At 45.5% G+C, this 27,048-nt stretch overlaps 2 protein-coding genes across 2 annotated transcripts in view; one reads left to right on the plus strand and one right to left on the minus strand.

Annotated features, from left to right (window-relative positions):
• The window catches only part of C6H10orf105 (chromosome 6 C10orf105 homolog), a 193,043-nt gene that overhangs the window by 46,591 nt on the left and 119,404 nt on the right, over positions 1-27,048 (plus strand). The window lies entirely within an intron of this gene.
• The window catches only part of LOC138301758 (cadherin-23-like), a 1,629,754-nt gene continuing 1,626,451 nt past the window's right edge, over positions 23,746-27,048 (minus strand). Inside the window, exon 27 of the mRNA XM_069242267.1 lies at positions 23,746-23,814. Coding sequence (XP_069098368.1) covers positions 23,746-23,814 — 69 coding nt within the window. The remainder of the gene's footprint in view (positions 23,815-27,048) is intronic.

Consider the following 27,048-nt stretch of genomic DNA (forward strand, 5'->3'; position numbering starts at 1 on the left):
AGATAGAGCTGGGTAGGTGCCTGTGCCCTAGTTACTTGCCCTTCTACAACAAACACAATTATAGCAACTTGCTATACCTGCCACTCAGGCTATGTGCCAGTTCCCTAGTCTGCACGCCCTATGTGTTAAGCATGTCAGTACTTTAAACCTGGTTGCCTCTCAGTACAACACAAGTTAACACAAGGTACTTTATTAGTGTGACAAATCTGGCAAGAGTTGCCATCTAAAGAAGCATTGGCAAAGTCAATAGGCTTTGTCACTGCCAGCCGTGGCCCTTCCATTGGAGCTGAGGGGCCACGCCTCCCTACTTTTTGCCCCTCAAGAAGAGCGTCTGTCAGGCTGAGCAAAGGTCAGCCTGAGAGACACTCTTCATTTTCAAATCAGGCAGCCAGGCGCTAGGCAGGTGCTATTTGCCCAGGCTCCCGGCTGCCTGAGCTGAACTTTGCTGGGCTGAAGAAGTAACAGGCCTGTGGGCATGACCTCTTTATCCTAGCAAAGGTGCCTCGAGGCCCTCCCCCTCATGACAAAGGGGATGTCACTGATTGCTTCGGACCTGAGCACTTCAGTTTTAAGCCCTGAAGCGCCCAGGGCTGAATGTCAATCAGTGACACCTCGTCACAGAGTGGGATGGGTTCAGCAGTCTCACTGACCCCATCCCACCCTGCAACGAGTTGGACTGCTGCCTTCCCTCATTGGCTGACCTTCGGTTAGCCAATGAGGGAAGGTAGCAGTCCCAACCCTCCTGGGACCTTCGAGGCAGAGCTCAAGGTAAGTACGTGTGTTTTTAAAAAAAATTAATGTTTGCTGTGTGTATGTTTGAATATTTGATAATGAGTGTTGTGAATGGATGTGTGTGTGCGCACGTGTGTGAATGAATGAGTGTGAGTGTGCATGCGTGCCTGTGTGTTTTCCGCCAGCCCCCTCCCTTCTAAAATTACCGGCCGCCACTGGTCAATGGTTTGTTTTGCCTTGTTGTTCAGCAGCACGGCTGCTGTGCATAACAGCTGAACATTTTTAAAAAAGGACTATGACACTACAGCGCTATGCGTCATAGTGCTTTTTTAAAACTTTCAGCCATGTTGCTCAGCAGCCGTGCTGCTGTACAATATTGCAAAACAAAACATTGACAAAGTCAATAGCTCTCGAGACCTATAGGCTTTGCCTATGCTAACTTTTTATAGGTCTGTAGTTGGTCTGGTAGGCCCCTGGGCATATACTGTGAATTCCTGATGCAGACATGTTGAAGAAAAGATGCGCCCCTGTAACCACTTCACCTACAACCATCAACACTGGGTGGCTATAAACTTCCCCTTTATTCCAGCCTCACTTCCACAGCAGAAGCCTACTGTTGATACTTCGCTTCTCAGTTTTTAGCTTCATTAGCAAGATGTTTTTCTACAAAAACGAGAAGTGGTTAGGATACAGAAATAACAGGCTACTTTTCTCACTGTCCATACAGGAAGTTTGATTTTGCAAAGTCGGTTTTAGTGTGACCATAGGCGACTTAGAGTTCTTGTTACCTTTTCACTTGCCACAACATACTGTGGAGGAGCGCTGCGTCACACTGTGAAGTCAAGTGCATTGTTTTTTAGCCTCGGTTTCCCCTACGGAATATATACATCTATTTATCGAAAGATTGATTGAAAATCCCTGTGTTTTCTGTATGCAGTTCTTCCCTTTCACTACGGTTTGAAGGAGTCCATCACAGACATATTGAGCCACTGAATTTATGTTTAATAATCTCAAGCTCCATCTACATTCTATTATTAAAGCTAAGTCTGACGAGGTCATGGGGCCAGATAACCAGCAGGGGTAGCTGAGAATAGAATATTTCAGCTGGGAGCTGGGGGTGTGCTATACAAGCATTATTCCTACCGCAGGCGAATCTTTATGACGCCTGTATATAGTGTACTAGGCCTTGCTGGGTTTTAACATCGACATGTAAAAAACAAATCCACAATGGATAGGGGGCTCCAGGGCTTCGAACAAGCACTGGCCAGAGTTATTTAAAAGCATGTTCTCTAATAACGTACTTGCCAACAGAACAAATGTAGGCGGGAGACTCCTAATTTTAATTCCAAAAATGGCTTTCATTTAGTTTTCTCCCACCTATTTCTTTAAAATCTCGCTCTTTCTGCTAGAGAGTTCTGTACTAGATAAAGTCAACTGTAAATATTTTTGTTGATGTAACTCTCCTTCGAATGGTTTTCAGCTTCCTGCCTTTCCCAGTTTAGGGAACAGGTGTACAAGAATGATCACTCAAAAATTGGGATAATGTAGCTGCCATTTCCTCTGTCAAATGAGTTTATATTTCAAATGGATCAAAGTTCTGAAACTGCTGCTCATGGAATGCCGTCCCTGGCACTATACAAAGTTTAAATGGCCAGCTTCACAGTGATCATAGTGCGTAATAATGCAAACATCCTCATTTGATAAATTAAGTGATTCATTTGTTAAAAAAGAAAAAGCCAGGGCCTTGTCAGTTTTTTCATCTTACAAGTAATGCATATTCATGTTTGTGAGAAAGTCATCCTTTTAGCCTTATTCACCCCTATCTTTTCTGGCTGATACTGGTGGTAAATGACTCTGCTAACTAGGCCCAGAGCCAGTGCTCTGATGAAAAAGGTTTATGGCAATTAGGTTTACTTACGATTGACAATGCCAAATCCCTGTAAGTCCCAAGTGTATATAATATAGCCAGGGGGATTCAAACTACCCATAAGTCCCCAGTATATAATAGGGCAGGGATGTTTGGAAGCCCAGTAGATTTCCTGCACTGGAATGTGCACTACTTGTGTTGCCTGCTGTCATTTGTAAAGGCAACCCTGCTTTGCGGACTGTCTTTAAAAGTAAAATATATGCAAATTCGACTTTGGAAATAAAGGGCCAGATGGAGCAACATTTAGAATTGCGTCGTGCAAATTGCGAGTCAGAGCGACTCGCAATTTGCTAGTCGCAATTCTGAATGTTGGATGGTGTCCCTGACACCATCTGCGATACGCAAGGGGGTCGCAAATGCTCACCTCATGAATAATCATGAGGTGGGTCGCAAATTGCGACCCCCTTGCAAATGGTGGCCCTCACAGGGACGGTGGCCTGCTGCGGACGGCAGACCACCATGTCTGTGACTGCTTTTTAATAAAGCAGTTTTTTTTTTTTTTTGTAATGCAGCCCGTTTTCCTTAAAGGAAAACGAGATGCATTACAAAAATGAAAAATGAAACGTTTTCTTTTCATTTTTTCAGAGCAGGCAGTGGTCCAGAGGACCACTGCCTGCTCAGAATTTTTTTTTGCAATGCCATTCTCAACGGGGAAGGGGTCACATGGGACCCCTTCCCTTTTGCGAATAGGTTACCACCCATTTCAAAAGGGTGCAAAATGCGATTGGTTTGCGACCGCGTTCGCGGTCACAAACCAATCCTGCATTGCACTGCGACTCGCAGTTAGGAAGGAAACACCCCTTCCTAATTGCGACTCGCAAAACCCGTTTTGCGATTCGGAAACCAGTTTACCGAATCGCAAAACGAGGTTTCTGCATTGCGATGTGCTTTTTGAACGTCGCAAACAGTGAAATTCGCTGTTTGCGACGTGCAAAAAGCTTTCTCCATCTGGCCCAAAGGTACTTCCAAAGTGGTAATCTACCTTATGTTTACATATAAAACACCTCTAAGGTTCCCCAAGGGTGAGGTGCCATGTAACTATAAGCAGGGACATTATAAAAAATGTTTGATATTCCTGGTGAGGCAAAAACTGCCAATTTCGTTTTTTCCATGTTGTAGATAACTAGCTCAATAGGCTAACATTAGAATCTTTGAGGTAAGTATAAATATTGCTAGGAAGCAGCTACAAATGTCATTCAACGACTCAAAAGATTGGTAATGATAAATCCAACAACCTGCCAGTGTTCAATTTATCATAACTAGTACAAAGAGAAGTTATATGACTTTCTTTTCTCTGAGCAAAAATTCAGCCTTCTAGCAGCCTCTCCTGATTGGTCAACCTTAACAGGCTTAGCCAAGCTGCTTTGATGAGGTGATAAATGGCCTGCATAGACCAGAGGTTATCTGGTGGGAGAGCTCTGCAGCGGCAGAGCACAGACCAGAAAGAGGGTTGGGTAAATCAAACTGGGTTTCAAAGAGAACCTTAAAAAATGCCAGTCAGGCCTATCCCCTTTTCCTGTATCCCCCAGCCAGATGGAAGGTCCAAGAATGGAATCTGCAGAAGGTCAGGAGGGGGAATGTTAATGGAAATGAGCTACACCAGTGGGTTGGTTTAGCCATGTCTTGCTCTCTTGGAGAGGAATCTCCCATCTTTTCAAAGTGCAGTGCTATGTGTGACAAGAATATGCCACACTTTGGAGAAAGCTGTCATGCTTTTGGGTGGCACCCTGTAGCTCATTGGACAGGGGTGTGCCCTGCTTGTCGCTCCAGATCATTGAAAAAATATGCAAGTGCTGCATAGCAACTCAGATCTTCAGCCTGAAATTAAAAGGAGAAGGACTGTTCTGCTAGAACCCTGGACTGCACCCCAAAGGACTGCACTCTGAAGGACTGCTCCTGGTGCACATTGGGAACTACAGTCCTGAGGACTTTGCCTTGCTTCCAAAAGGAGTGAGTAGACTCCCTGAAAGCAACAGGTTAACAGAGTTTCCCTGGACTATCTCCTACATGAAGTCCCAAGCTTGAAGTATGTCCAGTGGAGTTTTAAGGATTCGGCCAGGTGCATTGTGGGAATTGTAGTTCCAAACTGCCAATAACTATCTTGTTGTGTGACTCCACAAGACTGCTGGATTTGCGCTGGCAGGTCCACTGCTCGTGGGTGACTGAGTCTCCACCACACCGGTTTGACAACTCTCGGCCTAACCCTACTGGCTTGCTAGCAGTACTTCAGCCAGACACAAAGGGTGAAGGTGGTTTGTGACATTCTAGTGCATGACACTCTAGTGACTTCTCAGGGGAGTAATACCCTTTTCTATCATCAGCCATTAGTCTCGTACACACACACAGGCAAAGAAGGAAATGCAGAATAGTTATAAATAGATTTATTGAAAAGACTGCATTCTACAATAAAATGCATGAGCTACAATAATGGGGATAATAGGACATAATACAATTAGGATTGTGAAAATCAGTGATGCAAATATGAACAACACCAGCATATTGCAATAAACATAGATAAATGATTCCTACTTAACATGTAATCTCTAGCCTATAGCAAGAGCATGGCAGTGTTAGCACAATCTGTCCATTCTGAGCATATGAGAGACACACCCACCTCCTTTACCTCGGCACAAGGGTCTGCCCTTCATCTCCTGATGTGGCTAAAGAGATGAGGCTGAGCTCGACTGCAAAATGGCATGCAGCATAGATGGAAATTCCTGGCCAGAAGGACCACTCTATAGACCCTTGGCCTACACAGTGTTTATATAGGAAAGCTTGTTTTCGTCTGCAAAGTAGGCCTGTCATGAACATCTGCCTAAGTATTAGATTTTTTACGCAGTCCTGTGGTAGCAATACCAAACATTATATTGTGCCTTTCTCATTCTGTTCTTGTCAACCCTGGGGCAAGGAACACAGTGAAAAAAGGTTGTGCATAACAATGATAATAGTGCGTTCATTAAAGGATAACTGATTAGGGAGATAAACATTACATCTAAAAGCAAGCAAGCCTAAAATGAATAAATGAAACAGTGCATATAAAAGGGCACAGTCCTCAGGCCTCAGCTAAGCTAAAAAATATGTGCTTGAACAACACTTAAAAAGGACCCACGATAATCTCAGAGCCTCTATACCCGAGGATTTGTGTTTTGGACACTTTGAACCCTCAAGGGGAAATTCAGGAGGAAGTTCCAGAAGTTTAAAGAAGTTTGGAGCAACTTGTGGAAAAAGCTCCAGAAGTGGATCGACGCAAAGTTGGGAGTCAAGCCAGCTACCTTCAACCGCAACCTGGCCTGAAATTCAGGTTTGTCCTGCTAAAAGTTCAGGAGTTCCCGACTTCCAGGATTTGACCGGAGACTCGCTGAGAAACAATCCAAAGACATTGCATTGGAATTGGCCTTCTGGAGGGGACCGCACGCCGTCAAGAGAAAATTCGGCAGAAAAGTTTCTAAGTCCAAAAGTAGAATTTTTACCTAGGCCTCCCGCTCAGTGTATCCAAGCAAGGCTCCATTGTGGTTAGCCTCAAACTTTGACTTTGTCCCAGTCAAGCGCAACCAGATGTCTAAAGTATGCGCTTTACATTTTTAAGCACTAGGAAGTGATTAATCTTTTAAAATTCATATCCCTGATTCCCTATGTTGGATTTTGTTGTTTTGCTGTCATTTTAAAGATTAAAATATTTCCCGTCTTTAGAAATTGGTGTGGAATCTTTATCATGTGTTTTGTCTTGCTTATTTAATGTATTGGTGTATTTAAGTGCATTACATGCCTGTCTCCTGAGTTAAACCTGCCTGCTCGCAGCCAGCTACCAGGGGTTGAGCCAGAGGCTAATGTATTGAGACCTTGACTGGACCTTATATTGTGATGGTGGCCTTATTGTTAGTAGTAGGTGCATAGTTACCCCTACTAATAAGGTCAAGAATTATAAAGATTCAAAAAGCACAATTTGAGATACCACTTTTGCAAGCTTAAAAAGAGCCTTAAATCTTAGAAATCAACAGTTGTCTCTTGTTTGCACAAAGTACCTGGTTTGCATCAAAAATAACACCCACGGGGACGACAGAGGAGGAGACTCCTGGAAAAATAATATGTGCATCGGATTTGCCGATGCAGCAAAGATGATGCGTAGATTCTTTCCACGCTGCAAGGGGCTTTGCGTCAATTTCCGGCCTGCAGTCTTGGTTCCTCACTGCAATGCGGGGATTTCTTTGACGCCCAGGGACGATGCAGGAAAAATCCTGGGTGTGCGGGAAGAAGTCACAGGCATTGCGTTGATCAGGTAGGCGATGCATCAAATTTCCAGTCGCAACACAGGTGCTGCGTCGAATCTTCACTCGGGAAGTCGGTCTGAGTCCTTCCGGTTCGCTGTGCAGCGATTTTCTCATCACGATGTGCGTTGTTTCCAGCAGGCTGTGTATTGATTTTCGGCGCACAAGGAGTTTCCTGAAGAGATGAAGTCTTTTTGGGCCTGAGACTTCAGAAAACGGGAGGCAAGCTCAATCCAAGCCCTTGGAGAGTACTTCTCAGCAAAGTCAGAGGCCAGCAAGGCAGCAGGGCAACAGCAGGGCAGCAGTCCTTCTCAGCAAAGCAGTTATGTGAGTCCTTTGGGCAGCCAAGCAGTTCCTCCTGACAGGTTGCAGGTTCAGGTCCAGAAGTGTCTGATTTGGTGGGGTCAGGGACCCAGTTTATATACCCCAAAATGTCTTTGAAGTGCGGGAGACTTCAAAGAGTGGTTTTGAAGTGCCCAAGGTCCCCTTTCAGTACAGGTCTGTCTGCCAGGGTCCCAGTAAGGGATTTGGCAGTCCATAGTGTGAGGGCAGGGAGAGAGCATATACACTTCAGCACTGGTTAGCACTGGTAAATTGAGCAGAGTCCTAAAACCAGCACAAACAGTGGCAGAAAAGTGGAGGGAGGAAGGCAAAAAGTTGGGGAATGACCACCCTAAGGCTGTCAAGTCTATCACCCCTAAGAAAACCAATACATAATGCCTCTGCAATTTAACAATCTGTTCTTCAGGACTGCTTTTACTGTAAAAAGGTGAAGTATGATTGCAGCTTAATTTGTCTGTCTTTGTCAGATAATTGATCTAACGCTGTGACATAGTTTGGTCCCCACATGAGCATGACTACTGACAGAGGGAAACAAGTTTTTTGTTCATATGTTCAGAAACAAAGTGGATCAAGAAGGGAAAACATTTCTGTGTCCTTACCTACATGTAAACTCTCTGGAAATGGCTCGAGCAGCTTGGTCCAGCAGTCTGTATCCTAGCCACTCGCACTATAAAAATAAGCTGTACATTTGAGAAGCCACCTTTTACTTAAATTGGATGCTGAGGCGTAGGGGCTGCAGCACAGGTGTAATACAAACCAGAGCTTTAGAAATGCATGTAACCTTCTATGAAGGGGGAATGAGATTATATTGTACAGTTGCCATAAACCTGTAGGAGACTGTTACTAAACCTTTTAATGTAATCTAACAGACCAACAGGCATTATCCCAAGCATGTTAATAGCCAGTCCTCTTCAGCAGTTGCCCCCATTTTGGTGTTTCCTGGCATTACTTTTGTCAACCCAACCTCTATGTGGTTATGATTAATCCCCTTTACTCGCCATTAAATACTTTTTGCCCCCCAAGTGTTTTCAGGTCTGAATGTCCCTAGGACAAGGAAATATACAGTAATGTAACTTAGGGATGAACCTTTGGAGTGGCTTAAGGTTGCCTTTAAAAACACAAAGGGCCTCATTATGATCTCGGCGGTAAAAACCGCCGAGATCAGCGCTGGTGGTCAACAGACGACTGCCAGTGCGACTACCCCCCCGCCGGCCATATAATGTTTTCCCTGCTGGGCTGGCGGGCGGGAACAGTATTGGAAAAGGGCTGTAACATCAACAGCGGCTCCAAATGGACCTGCTGCCAATGTAGGTGTGTGGCGGGTGCAGAAGCACCCGTCGCGCAGATCACTGCCCGTAAATCAGGCAGTGACCTGCACGACGGGGCTCTTCACAGGGGCCCCTGCACTGCCCATGCCAAGTGCATGGGCAATGCAGGGGCCCCCTGGGGGGGCCGCAGAGCACCCCTTCCACCAGGCTTCTTCTGGCAGGGGAACCCGCCAGGGAAAGGCTGGAGGAAAAGGCATCATTATCCGAAGGGTAGCGCTGCAAGCAGTCCTCCATCGTCAGGCTGCCTGTCGGCGGTAGCCTGGCAGTGGAGGAGGGCTGCCACCGGTATGGCGGTCTGAACCGCCAGGGTTTGTAATGAGCCCAAAAATGTTACCCTCATTCATAGAGGTTGAAGAGGAACAAAAATTCCTCTTGACTAAAGGCAGCGGAAAACTCTTACATAGGCTCTATAGCCGTTTAATGTTTTTTTTTATTACTCTATAGTCCCAGACCCACCAACTTTCAACATGAGCGGAGCATTGCAATCCCATTACTATAAATCTAAAATAAAATAAATATTAACAATCTCATATAGTAACAAAGAAAATTGTAATGCAATTCTAAACAGGAACGTCTGCCTTCGTCCCTGCCACACATTTCTGAAGACCAACGTGGCTTTGTGCAGGTTTTGGTGTGGTGGCTTTGCTGCCCTCGCCCACATCTCACATAGACGTCTAGACCGAGGCAAGGCACAGGCGTTAGTAATACACGGCACGCAGTTCCTGTTATTTTATGTATACAATATAGTGTACCCTCCATGTTTGTGCATGGGAATGACAATAATCGAGTCTTTTCATGTGCAGCAAGAAAAAGGATGCATCCAACAAAAGATGATGAAGAGCAAGAAAAACAAATCTCAGGCAAAAGAAGCCAAAAGGTGGCATGTGTTACCCTGAGCTGTAAGTCTGTCCTTTTTCTGTTTTGCCCACAAATGCCATGTTCCTGTTTCCTTCACTCTGGAGCATGCCAGGGAATGATAGTGACATTTGTCTTCATGATTTGTGTGCGCATATTTCTGAGGCTACGTTGGGCAGATATCAAGCTAGGGGCAAAGGCAAAAGTGATAAATTGGTAGGGACATATAAGTGACCAGGGAGCCATGGAAGGAGATTCTGTCATGAAAGGCACAACCAGCTATACACATCATGGAGTGAAGGTCCCCAGGCTATACTGGCTCCTCGGGGCTCAAGCTCAGAGTGAAGGGGGGATTTGATAAATTTAAGACTGAAGGTGGGAGAACGTAACAAGGAAGACTTAGGGCCTCATGATGAGGCTGGCAGGCCAGCAGTCGCCTCACCAGCCCCGTGGAGAGGAGACTACTGTAGAGCTGGGGTCCCCCCCCCCCCCTCCCCCACTGGTCCTATTACAATGTTTCCACTGGTCTGACCAGCAGAAACCTCCGTATTAGGAGATTTTTACTGGTCAGCCCAGTGGAAACAGTGTCGGACCCCCCCCTGTGGCCACTAGTGCTGCCATCCCGCTAGCCTTTTTATGGTGGGGATCCCACCATGAAAAGGATGGCAGGAAGGGGACTCATGATCAGCATGGCGGTGCTGAGCTGAGCACATCCATGGCTGACCACGACTCCGACCGCAGCCATGCCTCCAACTGCCAAGGTCATAATCTGGTGGTAGGACTGCCAGGAGCTTTAAAAGTCCTAGGAACACAAAAATCGTAGTTAGGCCCTTAGCTAGAGAGATGGTGGGCATAAACTAAAGGAATAAATTAGAGCACAGAATTGTGGATCAGATAGCCAAAAAATGGGAGGAATGGAGGAAACAGGACTGGGAGGGCTGCAAGAGGCTAACTGAAGGGAAGTCAGAATAAATAACTTAAGTATCCAAGGCACTATCTGAGACTTTGAAAGGAAGAAGGAAGAAAGGGAATAGTCAGGGATTATCACCTTGTGCAAAACTTATGAGCGGTAAGGGAGATAGGACGAAAGACAGAAGAGTGAAATGACTGTGAGATAGGTGCGAGTAGCCAACAGCAGATAAGGGCTCAATAGCGTGGGAATATAATTGGAAATGTTAGGGGAATGTGGTCAAGAGGAATGACAAGTGTCAAGGGTATTGGGAGAGGAGGGGACTGTGAATCACGAACAAGGAGGGTGGGTGAAGAATATGCTAAGTCGGAAAAAATCAAGAAAGAGGAAAGGGAAACTAACGAAGTGGAAAAAATGGGAAGAAGGAAGGCAAAGGGTATAATCTTTTGGGTTTGGTATAGCAGTGAAGAAATAAGTACAGAGGTTGATGTCGTAGAACAGAGGCATGCATGAAAAACGCAGGGAAGAAGAGGAAAATTGTAGAGTCCAGGAGCAGGAGCTGTGTGCCTAGTAGTCACAGCACCTGCTGAGACAGTGGTGGGAGGGATACAAAACTCGGGAAGGGAAGAAAGCAGATGGGTAAGGAGGGAGAAAAAAGGAAAGATCGAGTAGCCAGAGCTCCAGACTGCTGTGAGTCCAGCCGGGAGTGGATAACAACGGGAATGTTGCGATGTCATAATAGATAGAATGATTAAAGTGTCAGCTGGACTAAAGGAACCATTAAAGCAGGACGAGTTCCGGAGAGATCGCGTAGTAAGTGGTGCTTCATTTCATTTTTAACTTACCCTTTAAACTGTATGGAACACCGCCATGAATGGGGGACAATGGTCCTAACTTTTAATTCTTATTGCAATTTGGGGCTAATTGGGTGGACAAGGAAAAAACACAGAAAACAAGTTCTGGGTACATCCCTGAAGTAAACACTAGGTTTAACGACGATAAAACACAAATATAAGGAGAAAGGACTCGTTTTAGCATATGTTTTTCAGAACTATGGAAGGAAATGAAGAAACTCCTTTTTTGTAATACGGCCACTGAATGTTGGTGTGTGTATATAAGATAAGGAATTGAGAACAGACAGGAAAAACCCGGCATTTACCAGTCTCAAGGTCCTCCAAGTGTTCTAGATCCAAGCAAGTGACAGTCGTTGGCCCATATTTCCGGGGAATCGGTGTAGAGCAGCGCCGCAAGACTTCTTGTAGTGCTGCCCTATGCCAATGTGAAAAGGCAGGAATGCACCGTACTTATGAAATGCGGTGCATTCCTGTCCTTTCTCCCTGTGCTGGTGCACAATTGGATGCCTAGTACCAAAACAGCCATCCCTGCAATATGGTGCAATGGTGCCTACACTGCATGCAGGTTCGTTTTTGTGCAGGAAGGTACACCTTCTTGTACAAAAAAATCCTGAGAGGTGTTTTCCTCTTTCTATGTGTGCTGCAGGATGCAGCATACATGGAAAGAGTTAAAAACAAGGATAAATGAAAATATTTCTCCTCATTACACCTGTTCTGGGGAGGCGTAAGATTTTAGCACTGCCCCAGGTTTACGTGCTTTTCTAAATCAGGGGCAGCGTCAAAATCCAGGGACGTTGCATGGGAGAACCTACAACAACGCCTATAGAACACCTCCCTGGAACAGAGTGAGGCAATACAGTGACGTTTTGCTGCTTTGTCTTACTCCATATTTATAAGGCCATGCAAAGCCACAAAAAGTGGCTTTGTGTGGCCTCATAGATATAGTTGAGAGGCTTGTACCGCCAGAGCGTGAAAAAAAAAGATGATGCTTCGGCGGCACAAGCCACTCATGAAATTGCCCCTTATTCTTAGCTGGTACAATACAGAGGCCCCTGTGGACGTGAGATGGGATATAAGAGACTTTTGCGAGTCCCCAGAATGCAAAGTCTGTGCTGAATTTTCAGGAATGGTCAGTGACTGTTTTAAGAACCTGCACAAGGGGCCACAAGAGGCAAATGAAGTTCACAGCTTGATGCCATCCCAAGGCCACTAAGGGTATTGGTGAAAGAAAGTGAGAATTAAATAATTACTGGGTGGGTTCAAGGTCTGTTCAGTGAAAGCCTACATATCATTCAAGGTCCCCGATTAAGATTGGTACCCGAGGAGCATCCTGGGGAGATTCAGATGATCCAACATCCTTATTATTTGGGAGGTATGCCTGTACGTCACCACTTGCACGAGGAGGATTGCACAGGAGATAAAAGTTGGCAAAGATAGCACACTTGGAATTCAATGTACTGACTACCTGTTCTCCCTGAAACCTTTCAATTGACAAGGGTTTCGCATATGGAGACAATATTTCTTCCTCTAATGATAACTAATGGGATACCTAGTGCCATATGAAATCTTTGAGTGATTCAGGATATTTCTAGAATTGTAAAGCAGGAAGGAAAGTGGGTTGCAAGCGAATAGGCAATAAATTATGGACATTTTGATTAGTAGACTTACATTAAATAGGAGACGCCCAGTAGACAAAATCACATTTTAGGAGTAAATCAACGTTTAATGGGAGTATCACAAGATGTTTAAATAAAAGCATTGGCAATACCAAAAGGTCTCGCCTATGCAAGAGCTATTGGCTTTGGAAATGTGTTTTAGCCATTATGTACACTTGTGTGGCTGCTGCACAGAATGGCTAAACGTTAGTGGTGTGGAGAAGGGTGGGGTGGGGTAGATTGGAGTAGGGTAGGTGGGGATAGAGTGGAATGTGGTAGATTGGGGTAGAGTGTAGTGTGTTATATTGGCATAGAGTGAAGTGGGGGTACAGTGAGATAGAATGGAGTTGCATGGATTGGGGTAGATTGGAGTGGGGTACATTGAAGTGGATTGATTGGACTGGGGGAGTAGGGTAGATTAGCATGGTAGATTAGAGTTGGTTATATTGATTTGGGGTAGATTGGGATGGAGTAGGGAAGACTAGAGTGGAGCGGGGTAGATTGGAGTATAGCAGATTGGGGTAGATTGGAGTGGGGTACATAGGAGTAGGGTAAATCAGGGTAGATTGTCATAGAGAGAAAGGGGATATACTGAGGTAGATTGGCGTGGAGCTGGGTAGACTGGGGAACAGTAGAGTGGGTAGATTGCTGTAGACTGGAGTAGAGTGGGGTAGACTCAAGTGGAGTGGGGTAGATTGGAGTGGGGTAGATTGGAAGGATTGTAATATGGTAGAATGGAATGGAGTGGGGTGGAATGGAGTGGGGTAGAGTGGAGTGGTGTAGATTGGGGTGGAGTGGGGTAAACTGACCTGAAGACCTGCAAAGGAAGGAGACCAAGTCCAGAAGTCGAAAGAAGTTCCAGGAAGTACAGGAGCCCCTGCCAACCCAGAAGAGGATGCAAAAGAAGAGTCCCTGATTGGCTGAAGACTGCAGAAATGCACCCAAGGAAGATGTCAGTGGGTTCCTGCATGATGCACTGGATGTCCCACGAAGAGAAGTTGGATGCAGGCGAGTTTTGATGCTGGATTCCTCCAACAAGCCTTGCTCCGGCAAAGCTGCATTTTGCATCAAGTTGGCGCTATCTGGACCCAGGAGGGACCTGGGGGCCTCAACTCTGTGTGAGGAGGAAGAGAGGGCTCTCAGCACTTCAGAGAGCCCTCAGGACACCAGATAGCACCCACAGGAGTCCCAGGACAGGGGGACAAAGGAGGTGCAAAATGCAGTTGGTGCAGCACTACAAAGGAAGGTCCCACGCTGCCGGAGAATAACTCAGCGAGTTGAGCGTCGCAGGATAGAGTGCTTGGGACCTGGGCCAGGCTGTGTACGAAGGAATTTTGCAAATAGTGCACGGAGGCCTCGGGAGGTGAAGAAGACACAGTACACAGGGATACTGTCGTTCTGGGGAAAGGCAAGGTCTTACCTCCTCCAAATTGGGACAGCAGGACCTCAGGACAGTCTGTGTCGATGCGGTCCCCCCTCTGTGTTACAAGGAGCACGCTCATCACCAGGAGAGAGGTCCAAGAGAACCAGTCATCGACTTAGAAGGTGCCTACATGAGCAGGAAAGTGACTCTGTCACTTCACAGGAGATTTCTTCGGTCTTTCTGGTGCAGGGTGAAGACAGGGAGTCCCCAGAGCGTGCACACCATGAAAACTGTTGCAGTTGCTGGCTAGAGCTGAAGTTGCAGAGGAAAAGTGGCCCTTCTGGATACTTTATTGCTGTTACAGTTCCAGGAGCAGTCTGCAGTTGATCTGAGGTCAGAGGATGAAGTAGTAGTTGCAGAGGATTCCAGCTGGAAACTTGCAAGTAGAATCTGAAGAGAACCCACAGGAGAGACCCTAAATAGCCCTGAGAGGGGGATTGGCTACCTTATCAGGTAAGGACCTATCAAGAGGGGTCTCTGACATCACCTGCTGGCACTGGCCACTCAGAGGCCTCCAGAGTGCCCCCACACCTTGCAAAGCAAGATGGCTGAAGTCTGGGACACACCGGAGGAGCTCTGGTCATTTCCCTTTCCTTTGTCCAGTTTTGCGCCAAAGCAGGGACTGGGAGTCCCTGAACCGGTGTAGACTGGCTTATGCAAGGAGGGCACCATCTGTGCTCTTCAAAGCATTTCCAGCCTGTTACACCTATTTCCAAAGGGAGAGGGTGTAACACCTTCCTCCCAAAGGAAATGCTTTGTTCTGCCTTCCTGGGACTGAGCTGCTCAGACCCCAGGAGGGCAGAACCCTGTCTGTGAGGTGGCAGCAGCTGTAGCTGCATTGCAAGCCTCAGAGAGCTGGTTTGGCAGTACTGGGGGTCCATAGTGGAGGCCCCAGGATGCATGGAATTGGCTCCCCAATACCAGATTTGGAATGGGGGGACAATTCCATGATCTTAGACACCTTACATGGCCATATTCGGAGTTAACATTGTGAAGTTACATATAGGTATTGACCTATATGTAGTACACATGTGTAATGGCATCCCCGCACTCACAAAGTCCTGGGAATTGGCCCTGAACTATGTTGCCCTCACACTTAATAACTTTGCACCCAACCTTCAGCAAGTGAAGTTTAGACATATAGGTGACTTATAAGTTACTTAAGTGCAGTGGAAATGGCTGAGAGATAGATAGGAGTTGGATAGTTTGGAGTGGGGTATATTTGGGTAGATTGGAGTAGAATGTGGTAAATCAGAGTGGAGATGGATAGTGTGGTGTGGGATAAATTGGAATGGGGTGGTGTATATTGGGTTAGGGTGGGGTAGATTGGATTGGACTACATTGGACTGTATTGATTTGTATTGGAGTGGGGTATATTGGATTGGGTATTAAATGGGGTAGACTGGAGTGGGATAGGCTGGGGTGGAGTAGGGGAGGGTAGATTGGAGTGGTATGGAGTGGGGTGGATTGAGGTGGAGTGGGTTAGATTGGATTGGAGTGAGTTAAATTTAGTTGGCACGTGGTAGATTGGAGTGGAGTGGGATAGATTGTGTAGATTGGGGTAGGGTGGGGTAGATTGGGGTAGAGTGGTGTCAGGTAGATTGGGTGGATTGGAGTGGGTAGATTGAAGTGGGGTAGACTGGAGGCGAGCAGAGTGGCACAGAGTGGAGTGGTGTGGAGTTGGATACACTGGAGTGGAGTCGAGTTCGCAGTTGAGTGAGATATATTGGGGAAGACTGGACGGGTAGACTGTAGTGGAGTGGAGTGGGATAGACCAGGGTGATGTGGAGTGGGGTAGATTGAGTGAATTAGAGTAGGATAGATTGGAATGGAGCAGGGTAGATTGGAGTGGGGTAAATAAAAGAGAGATGATTGGAGTGGTTTAGTTTGGAGTGGGGAAGATTGGAGTGGCGCATATTGAAGTGAAGTGGAGTGGGGTAGACTGGACCAGAGGTGGGAAAAGTAGAGTGGGTTAGGTTGCAGTGGGGTCGAGTGGGTGGGGTATATTGCAGCAAGGTGGAGTGGATGGATCGGAGTAGATTAAGGGAGAGTGGGGTAGACTGGAGTGGAGTAGAGAAGATTAGAGTGGAATAGTTAGGGATAGATTAGAGTAGGGTAGAATGGAGTAGGGTATATTGGGGTGGAGTGGGACAGATTGGAATGGGGTGGAGTGGATTGGGGTGGAGTGGGTTAGTTTGGAGGGGGTGGGGTAGATATGAATAGAGTGTGGTAGATTGGAGTGGGTAGATTGGAGTGTAATGGAGTGGGATAGATTGGATGGATTGGAGTGCAATAGACTAGAATAGAGTGTGGTAGATTGTGGTAGATTAGAGTGGGGTCAATTGTGGTAGATTAGAGTGGGTAGATTGAATTAGGGTAGATTGTGGTGAAGTGGAGTAAATTGGGTGAAGTTGCGTAGATTGGAGTGGGGTAGATCTGGGTAGAGTGTAGTGGGATATATTGGGGTAGATTAGAGTGGAATGGGGAAGATTGGTGAAGAGTGGAGTGTAGTGGATTGGGGTAGATTGGACTGGATTCAAGTGTTTTGGAGTTGAGTGGAGTAGATAGGAGTGGAAAGGAATAGATTGGAGGGGAGAGGGTAGTTTAGGGTGCAGTAGGGTAGAGTGGGTTGGGGTAGATTAGGGTGGAGGTGGAAGAATGGAGTAGGGTAGATTAGGGCAGAGTGAGGTAGAGTAAAATGGGGTAGATTTGAGTGGGATAGATTGGGTAGTTTATGGTAGGGTAGATTGAAGTGAATTCCGGTAGGTTGGAGTGGAGTAGAATGGTGTGAGATAAGTGTGGGATAGTATAGAGTGGAGTACATTGGGGTAGACGGGAGTAGAGTGGGGTAGATCGGTGTGGACATGGATAGTGTGGTATGGGATATGTTGGGATGGGGTGGGTAGATTGGAGATTAGTGTAGAAAGCTGGCCTGGTGTGTGGTGAGCACCTATGGTGTTATCACCTTATACCAGGTCCAGGGATCCCCTATTAGTGAAGTGTAGACAGTGTCTAGGAAGCCAGGGCTCTTTAGAGGTAGCTGTGGATGAGCAGCCAAGACTTATCTAGGAGACATGCAAAGCTTATGCAATACCACTACAATCACCCAGCACTTATACACATGAAAGAACCACACAGTGTTAAAAAAATAAAGGTACTTTATTGTAGTAACACAAATACTAAAATACAGTATAGGCAATACTCCAGTGGGAGGTCAGTCAAATAACTTTATTCGGCAATTGCCATAAAAGTGCAAACCAGAACACATTTTACCGAACTATAAATAATATAAAATACAATTAATACTATAAAACTATTTCTAAGAACACCATATAAGCATCCAATCTAAAACCCCTTGACATATAGCAGATAAATATACTAAACATGATTAAAATCACAAAATCAGAAAAACAGATATTATCTCAAAATAGTAAACTTTACAAACATGTACGAATTTAAAATAGAGTAGACCTTTTCCTAATACTTAAAGAAGCTGTAACAAAATCTAGTACTAGGAGGTGAGTAAACACACTATTATATACACATATGGAGTCAGTGATTAGCATAGAAGTCAATAGCAAATAGTAAAAACTATAGAAAACAGTGAAGGCTCTAGTGGAAGACAAACCATATACTAAGTAAGAGGAATGTGAACAGTAGTCCCCCATCCAAGGAAGTGGAATCAGCAGAGAGGAGCTGGAGGAACTAGAAACCCCAAAAGGTGAGTACGAGGGTGCCCCCCAGCGACCAGGAGAGGAGAGGTAACTACCTGGTTTCTCCCCAAACCTACAGGAGAATTTTGGAAAAGGACTGTGCAAGACCCAAACAAGACTGGAAGAAACCAAAGGTGTATCCTGACGGAAGAGGACCTGCAAAAGAAGGTGGTCAAGTCCATTTCAAGTTAGAGTGTCCGGCTGTAGCAGGAGCCAATACCCACCCTTCTGTGGATGCAGCACCAGGTCGACGGTGGATGAAGAAAGTTAGAAGTGCAGCACAGGAGCAGAAGAAGAGTTCCAGAAGTGATGCAAGTGATGGCCCACATCGGTGGTCGTGATGCAGTCAGTCAGTGGTGTTTGAAAACCACCAACAAGCCTTGGCAAATGCAAGTGTCGAAGAAGGAGGTTTTACAAGGTTAAAGAGAACCAACAAGGTCCAGGGTACTCGACCCAAGGAGGGGAGTCCGAGGTGACCCTCAGCAGCTGTGAGAGTCAAAGAAGAGGAGGCAGCCCCCACAGGCAACCCACAGGCAGCAGGCACAGGAGTCCCAGTGACGCCCACTCAACACACCTGAAGAGGAGTCCCATGTCGCTGGAGCAGCAGGTAGTAGACTGTAATTCACAGTGAAGAGTGCTAGAGGCTGGGGCTACACGGAGCCTGAAGATCTCTTGGAGGAGGAACAAACAAGCCTTGGTAGCTGCAAAAATCACGGTACACAGGGGTACTGTCCTGAAAGGCAAGGGCTTGCCGTCTACAAAGTTGGATAACTAGTAGAGAGCACCAGGGGGACCACTCCAGGTCACCACCCGTGATGCAGGATCCACACAGCTCTGGTGGAGAGAAGATCCACGGAGCCAGTCTTCGTTGCAGTAGGTGCCTGCGGATGCAGGGGAGTGACTCCTTCAATTCAAGGGAGATTCCTTCTTGCTTCTTGTGCAGGCTAAAGCTTGTTGTCCTCAGAGGATGCACAGCCAGGGAATTGTTGCAGTTCCTGGAAGGAGCCGGATAACAATGTCACACAGCAGAGTCACTGCTGGAGTTGCAAATTGTCGGTTCCCGGAGGGTCCAGTTACAGTCCCAGTGGCCAGAAGATGAAGTAAACAATGCATAGGAGGCCTGCTGGAATCTTGCATATCGAATCGGAAGACCCACCTAGGAGGGAGACCCTAAATAGCCCACGAAGGGGGTTTGGTCACCTAGCAGAGTTACCACCTATCAGTAGGAGGTTGTGACTTCACCTGCTTGCCCTAGCCACTCAGATGCTCCTTATTGGCCTCTGCCCACCTTGGCTTCAAGATGACAGAATCAAGTGGTCACCTGGAGGAGCACTGGGCAACACTGCTGTGGTGATGGACAAGGGAGTGGTCACTCCCCTTTCCACTGTCCAGTTTCGCCCCAGAGTGTGGTCTGAGGGTCCATGGACTGGTGCAAAACAGTTTATGCAAGGAGGGGACCAAAAGTGCCCTTCAAAGCATACTGGTGGCTTGAGGAGGATACCCCTCCAAAGCCATATACTGCCTATTTCCAAAGGGAGAGGGTGTTGCCTCCCTCTCCCAAAGGAAATCTTTTGTTCTGCCTTCCTCTGCTTCAGCTGATCAACCAGCAGGAGGGCATAAACCTGTCTGTGGGGTGGTAGCAGCACGGACTGCTCGGAAAAACCCTAGAAGACTAGTAGAAGCAATGCTGGAGGTCTTCTTAGGAGCCCCCAGAGTACATGGAATCACATAATCAATACTGGCAACAATATTGGGGTACGATTCCGAAATGTTTGATATCAAACATTCTTAGGTTCGGAGCTACCATTATGTAGCTGGACACAGATGCTTTCCCGCACTTCCGAAGTCCAGGGAAATGGAGCTGACATTTGTAGGAGCACCTCTGCTCATGCAGGAGTGCCCTCACACACGGGTACGTGCACCCAGCCCTCTGGGCAATGACAGGCCTGCAGACACATTTTGCATGGGCTCTCATAGGTGGCACAATACAAGCTGCAGCCCATGGGGAACCCCTGGTGCTCTAATGCCCTGGGTACCTAAGTACCATACCCTAGGAACTTAGATGGGGCACCAGTAGATCAATTGCGGGGTGTGCTAAGTCATGCTCAACCAAATTTAGGAGAGAGCACAGTGACTGGGGTCCTGGTTAGCAGGATCCCACTGAACACAGTCAAAACACATTGACATCAGGCACAAAGTTGGGGCAACCCTGCCAAAAAAAGGGTACTTTCCTATAGTTAGGGTGGGGTAGATCAGAGTGGAGTATATGGGAATGGAGTACTTTGTGGTAGATTAGAGTGGGGTATATTGGACTGGGGCGGATTGCATGGGGTAGACTGGAGTAGGATAGTTTGGCTTGGAGTAGGGAAGGGTAGATTGGAGTGGGATGGAGTGGGGTGGATTGGGGTGGCGTGGATTAGATTGGAATGGAGTGAGTTAAATTTAGGTGGCATGTGGTGGATTGCAGTGAAGTGGGGTAGTCTGGGTAGATTGGAGTAGAGCGCAGTAGATTGGGGTAGACTGTGTGGACTTGAGTGGGTAGATTGAAGTGGGATAGTTTGGGTAGAGTGGAGTGGCATAGATTGGGGTGGAGTGGAGCTGGGTACACTGGAGTTGAGTTCGAAGTTGAATGAGATAGATTGGGAAAGAGTGGAGAGGGGGGGTAGACTGGAGTGTAGTGTAGTAGGGTAGATTAGGGTGGAGTGGAGGAGAGTAGATTGGGTGACTTAGAGTAAGGCACATTGGTATGGAGCAGGGTAGATTGGAGTGGGGTAGACTGGGGTAGATAGAAGAGGGATGATTGGGTTGGGTTTGGTTGGAGGGGGTAGATTGGAGGGGAGTAGTTAAGATTGGATTGGAGTGAGGTATATTGGAGTGGAGAGGGGTAGATTGGAGCAGAGGGGAAAAGAGTGGAGTGGGTTGGATTGGAGTGGGGTAGAGTGGATAGGGTACATTGCAGCAGGTGGAGTGGGTGGAAGGGAGTAGATTGGGGTAGAAAGAGGTAGACTAGAGTGGAGTTGAGTAGATTAGAGTGGAATAGATAGGGGTAGATTGGAGTGGGGTAAATTGGAATTGGGTAGATTGGGTTGGAGTGGAGTGGGGTAGATTGGAGTGGGGTGGGGTGCATTGGGGTGGAACGGGTTAGACTGGAGCGAGGTGGGGTACATTTGAATGGAGTGTGGTAGATTGGAGTGGGGTAGCTTGGAGTGAAGTGGAGTAGATTTGGGTAGAGGGGAGTGGAGTGTGGTAGAGTGGAATGGGCTAGATTAGAGTAAAGTGAAGTTTGAAGGTTTATTCGAGTATGGTAGATTGGAGTGGATTGGAGTAGATTGCGGTAGATCAGAGTGCGGTTGATTGTGGTCTATTGGAGTAAGGTAGATTGGCTTGGAGTTGGATAGATTGCAGTGGAGTCTGGAGTGGAGTGGGGTAGATTGGAGTGGAGTTGTGTAGACTGGAGTGGAGAGGGTTGGATTTGGGTATGTATACCACAGGGCCCTACGCTCAGCAAAGCTCTCTCGTGCAGAAGTACCCCACATCAGGAAAGCTCGAACAGGAGGACGCTCCTTTTCCTGCCTCGCAGCCACCGCCTGGAATGTCCTTCCTCTCCACATCAGACAAACCAGCTTCCTCCTCAACTTCACTAATGAACTGATGACATGGCTTTTTTAAGTACCACCTCACCGGTGGATGCTACACTTTCCACCCCCCAACCCCTTCAGACCTTTACGGGTGAGTAGTTGCACTTTACAAGCACTGATTGATTGACTGATTGTACATTGGAGTGTGGTAGATTGGGGTAGACTGCAGTGGGGAAGATTGGAGTGGACTGGAGTGAGGTGGACTGGAGTAGATTGGAGCATAGTGGGGTAGATTTTAATGAAGTGTGGTAGATTGGGGTGGAGTGGGGTAGGGTAGACTGGGTTAGAATGAAGTAGAGCGGGGTAGACTGGAGTGGGGTAGTTTGTAGTGGAGTGGGGTAGATTAGATTAAAATGGAGTGCATTGGGCTAGATTGGTGTGGAGTGGGCTAGACTGAAGTGGGGTAGATTGGAATGGGGTGGGGTGGAGTGGGCAAAGTGGGACGGGGCAGATTGGAGTTGGACAGATTGGACTGGAGAAAGGTAGACTGGAGTGGAGTGGGGTAGATTACAATGGAGTGGGTAGATTGGAGGGGGGTAGATTGGGGTAGGTTGTGGCGAAATGGAGTGGGGTAGATCGGGATACAGTGGAGTGGGGTAGACTGAAGTGTGGCAGAATGGAGTGGGGTAAGTGGTGTGGAGTGGAGTAGAGTGGTATAGAGTGGCGAGGCTTGCTGTTTCATGGTGTGAGTGATATATATTCAAGTGGCATGGAGTCAAGTGTAGGGTCATAGAGTGTCTTAAATAAGAGAGATGCAGATTGGAGTGGAGACTCATAGAATGCAGTGGTGTAGAAGATAAGAGTGGCGTAGTGTGGTGCATGCATGTGTGGTAGCGCACTGTCATCACAGACACCACATTCTCAATTGAAATGACCATTACATTTGCACCAACACAGTTTTACTGCACACAAATAATAATGTGTGCAAATATCATCACCTAGTGTATTGATGTGTTTCGATTGTGTTCAAGTATTTGTTTCCACCACACCTCAGAACTGCAAAAAAGTTCATCATTTGAACTAATTCTGATATATTCTGAAACATCAGCACAGTTCATTTTTTGTATGCTAGGAAAACAACATCCTAAACCTTTTCCTCTCACATGTATACTCAGCAGGATTGTCATCAATTCTCTCATTTTGAAGTCAGAGAAAAAATAGTAAATACCAAGCTCCCCCAGAAAAGAGAGCTTGAAATGTGGCATCTGTCTTTGAATGCACAGCAAATGTGACAAGGTAAGAACAAGATTTAAAAGCTTGATTATAGAAACTGAGTTTGTGGAAGAATAAAGTAAACAAGGTTTGGGCAATGGGAGGGACGAACTCAAGCTGGACAGCCTAAAGCAAATAAAGCCAGCAAATATAAAGGTAGAAAATGTCAGTTACAAACCACAAAGCCAATGGTAAGCAATAGGTGGAATGCACTTCTAGATCAGCTTTCTGAATCTCCCCAAGATTTCTTTAGCAAGCTAGACAGCTGAACTGTCTGGTAGGCTTCAACGTAATAGAATAATATGTAGCTGTTGCATGCCTAGAAATTACCTAGGAGGGTGGAGAATTTAGTAGTTAAAAATATCTGCTTAAGCAAAGGCAATCAGCTACCTTTAGGATTAGGAAACTAAGGCCAATATTTATCCTTTTTTAGCGCCGCATTTGCGTCATTTTTTTTTAAGCAAAAGCAGCACAAACTTACAAAATATGATTGTATTTCGTAAGTTTGTGCCACTTTTGCGTCAAAAAGCAGCGCAAATGCGATGTTAAAAAAGTATAAATATGGGCCAAACTACCTTAGTTTTTATGTGGGTAAATCCCTCATATTCCTATTTGCTTAAACAAATAGTTTAATGTGTGTTACTCGCAATGTGGCGTTTCCATTTCAGTAAATTCTAATCTAACTTTGTTATGTGCAATATGCATTAACATATTAATGAAGAATAGCATGAGGTTAATTCAAGGCAAGGTCAATGATTAAAGAAAACATGTCTACTGCCTGGACACAGATGATGTGATTGTGGGCTCAAAGAAACATTTAGAGGAACAAAACATTTTTGACATCTGCACAAGCAGAAACAGAAGCAGCCACTGAAAGTTTGAAGACGGGTTTCACTTACCACTGACTATGCGATACCATACTCTGCCATTCTCTCCTTCGTCTGCATCTAATGCCTCCAGCTGTTATAGTAAACATAAAAGTAAAAGATTCATTACAATCCTAACACCCACAGCTACCAAATGAGTGCAGAAACTCACTGCCTAGTAGACTCCATCAGCAGTAAAGATAACTCAGTAGTGACCCATTAAATGTAGAGTTAAACAGTTCCAACATAAATCTCATGCTATAAGTCAAAAAGGCATTCACTTTTACAAACACAATTCAGACTGTAATAACTCACAGAGACCATTTGTGCTTCTATATAATGGTCACTATCAGTGTTCACCAAGACAAACAGCATTTATTATGAATAGTTGGTGCTGCCTATGATCATGAACAAGCCCACAAGAATATAGTCATGCATCCAGTGCATGAACTATGAGGGATCCAGCCAGACTTGGCAGCTATTCTAAAGCTGGATCCAGAGTGGACCCAATGAAATATGCCAAATTTGTCCCGATGAAATTTGCTGACACCGGGGCACATTCAGCAATGCCTTCACACTGTCTGCTTTCTTTTCAGAGTATCAGCCTGCAGGGCTCTTGGGGTCTTATTTTTACTCCCAGCTGGGCCCAGTACAAACAGTCACGCCTAAAGGGCCAGCAGCTCTCATTTGGTTGTAGTCTCATCATGGCTGGGGGGTACCTGAAGCATATCACCGCCAAAACAATCCAGTGAAGAGGACGACTGCACTCAGCTTATCATGATTGGACAAGTTCTTAAGAGAAACCTTAATTTGGAGGCAAGGTTGCTTAATTTTTTCAACCCCTGTTTGTAAGAAATATGCATGCAATGTAGGAACATCAGATCTATCAGTGTGGAAAATATCAATAGTGGCAATTTAAAGAGCACCTAATAATTTCATTTTTTATTCCTTTTACAGTGCAACTCGTCACAATGTAGAGTGTCAGAGTACTTACAATCTCACACTCATTACACAGAGACAAGGAATCATACCAGTGTGTAAACCAATATTCAGGAAATATTACATAAGACAATAAGGGGTACAAAATGTAGGAGTAGCATAGGAGCTATATGTTAAGAGTGCTTGGTCTAGAGAAGCACAAAGTCTGGATGTGAAAAATTATACAGAAGTCAGAGTTGTTTGTACTAATGAGATTTTATTGCTACCCAGAGGAACCTTAAGTACCAATATTATAATATCGAAAGTTTGAGAAAAAATATGTTTCTAATTCTATGACTTGCAGTTTGCATGCAGCTTCTTATTGGAGGTTCATACCACACTATGCAATATTAGAAGAACTGCACGTTATAAATTATAAGTAACAAAAGTGTCTTTGTGGGCAAAGCAGTTGCCCACTGATCTACCAACAGATCAGGTCAGCTTCCTCCAATTTGCTGTTAAGTTCTTGAACAATATGGCACGTACCTTTTGAATATATCTCTGCAGGGACCAACTCCTCAATAACAATCACCCACTTGCAACTATACCGAAGAGCGTCAAATGTGAAACTAGTTTTCCACACACACACAGGGTATTCTATGTCACATTTGTCTTCTGTCTCAGAAAATCATTTTAGAAACTTCATAGGTTAAGCTGTTAATTAAACCTTCAAGCTTTGTTCCAATTTTGCTCATAGTGTCATCACCCATAAGAATATTTGCCTTCATAAGAACACTGGGCATCTCAGGGTCAAGTTTCTTGTACAGAATATCTTTTTGATGCATTTGTCATTTTATTGCAGTGCTCACTAGTCAAGTGGAAACTGTTAACAGGATTAACAAAATGCTATGACATGCATGGGACTTTAGGACCTTTTGAGGGAGGAAATGAAACATGAAGACCGAATTGTGAATCTATAAGCTAGGCATTTTCCATTCACAGCTTTTGCAGCAGCCATGCCTAAGTATCTGTTGGCGATTCTGTACTGCAGTGATTTCTCCTCCAGTACCCAGCATAAACATAAGAGGCCAGATCACGTAAAATGAAGCAACATCTGCACTAATACCATTGCAAAATTACACCATCCCGGTGCAAAGTTACATGAAATCAATAAAAAAAGTGCTTGGTACTAGTGCTGAATTACTGTGAGCCAGTGACATACTCCATAGAACTAATGCAAAATGTTATGTTGTGCTAATTAGATTTGTATGGCGCGACATCACCCAAAGGGCATCCAGGTGCTTGCCAAGTACTTGTGTAAAAACTGGCCAGAACTATGGTGAAATTGCAGAGAACTAGTCCAAATTAGCCCAACTCGAGTGCACTTTATACAATCTGGCCTTGTGTGTTCATATTAACATTTTTTTTATTTATTTTGTTTTGCAATAGATAACAACTCACACGCAGGTAAGAAACAGCGTATACAAACATTAATAATACCCATTCCCGCATCTCCACCTCAGAAAGGCCACATGAAAAGGAATATTATCAGAGGAAGGTTATTCCCATTACACCCACACCACCCTGGTGCGTACATTTATAAGCCTCCAGTGGCAGTTATCTTATGAGTGACATCAGATATGGACAATAAGTATGCAGTCATAGGGTTCTATTTGTCTTCAAGCCTCAATACTTTCACCATTTCTTCTGCATAAAGTTCCAGTTGAGACTGACAATAGGCCATATCTGACCCAATGCCCCAATGAAGTGCGACTCTTCTCTTTGCTAACTGGACGCCCATCAACACAAATTTCTTGTACAGAATATGAAGCAGGATTAAGTGTATTTTCTTGCCTGTTCCATAAAATTTCCATAACTCTGACAATCCTTGACGTATGAACACTGCAACAAATCTAAGTAGCACAAAAATAACATCTTTGTCATTTGACAATACAATGTCTCAATTGGAGCCATTTCGAACAGCCCACTCAACAGGTGGCACACCACGAAGGTCAGCTTACTCCTTTTTGCTGTTAAGTTCTTGAACAATATGGCCTGTATCTTTTGAATATTTCTCTGCAGGCACCAGCTCCTCACTGACAATCATCCCACTTGCAATATTCGGAAATTCAGTGTTCACGGAGCATCAGCAATGTTTTGGTGAATTAGCATCTCCAAGTTCATCTTGTTCGATGTTGATGACCAGAATTTATCAAGTTGCACAGGAATAGGTGTCGAATTTGTGATGCAGGCAAGGTCAATTATTCCACTTGTAGATATTTGTCTGATTCTCTTACGTTCTTTGAGAGTTAGTTCAAGACAACTGTCAAAGACAGTGTGCAGTTCTTGCAAAGTGCACACTGACTTTGATATCTGCAGAACAGTCTGAGCAACCTCTCTGAAGTTTTGC

This window comes from Pleurodeles waltl, chromosome 6, assembly GCF_031143425.1.
Source record: "Pleurodeles waltl isolate 20211129_DDA chromosome 6, aPleWal1.hap1.20221129, whole genome shotgun sequence".
Lineage (NCBI taxonomy): Eukaryota > Metazoa > Chordata > Amphibia > Caudata > Salamandridae > Pleurodeles > Pleurodeles waltl.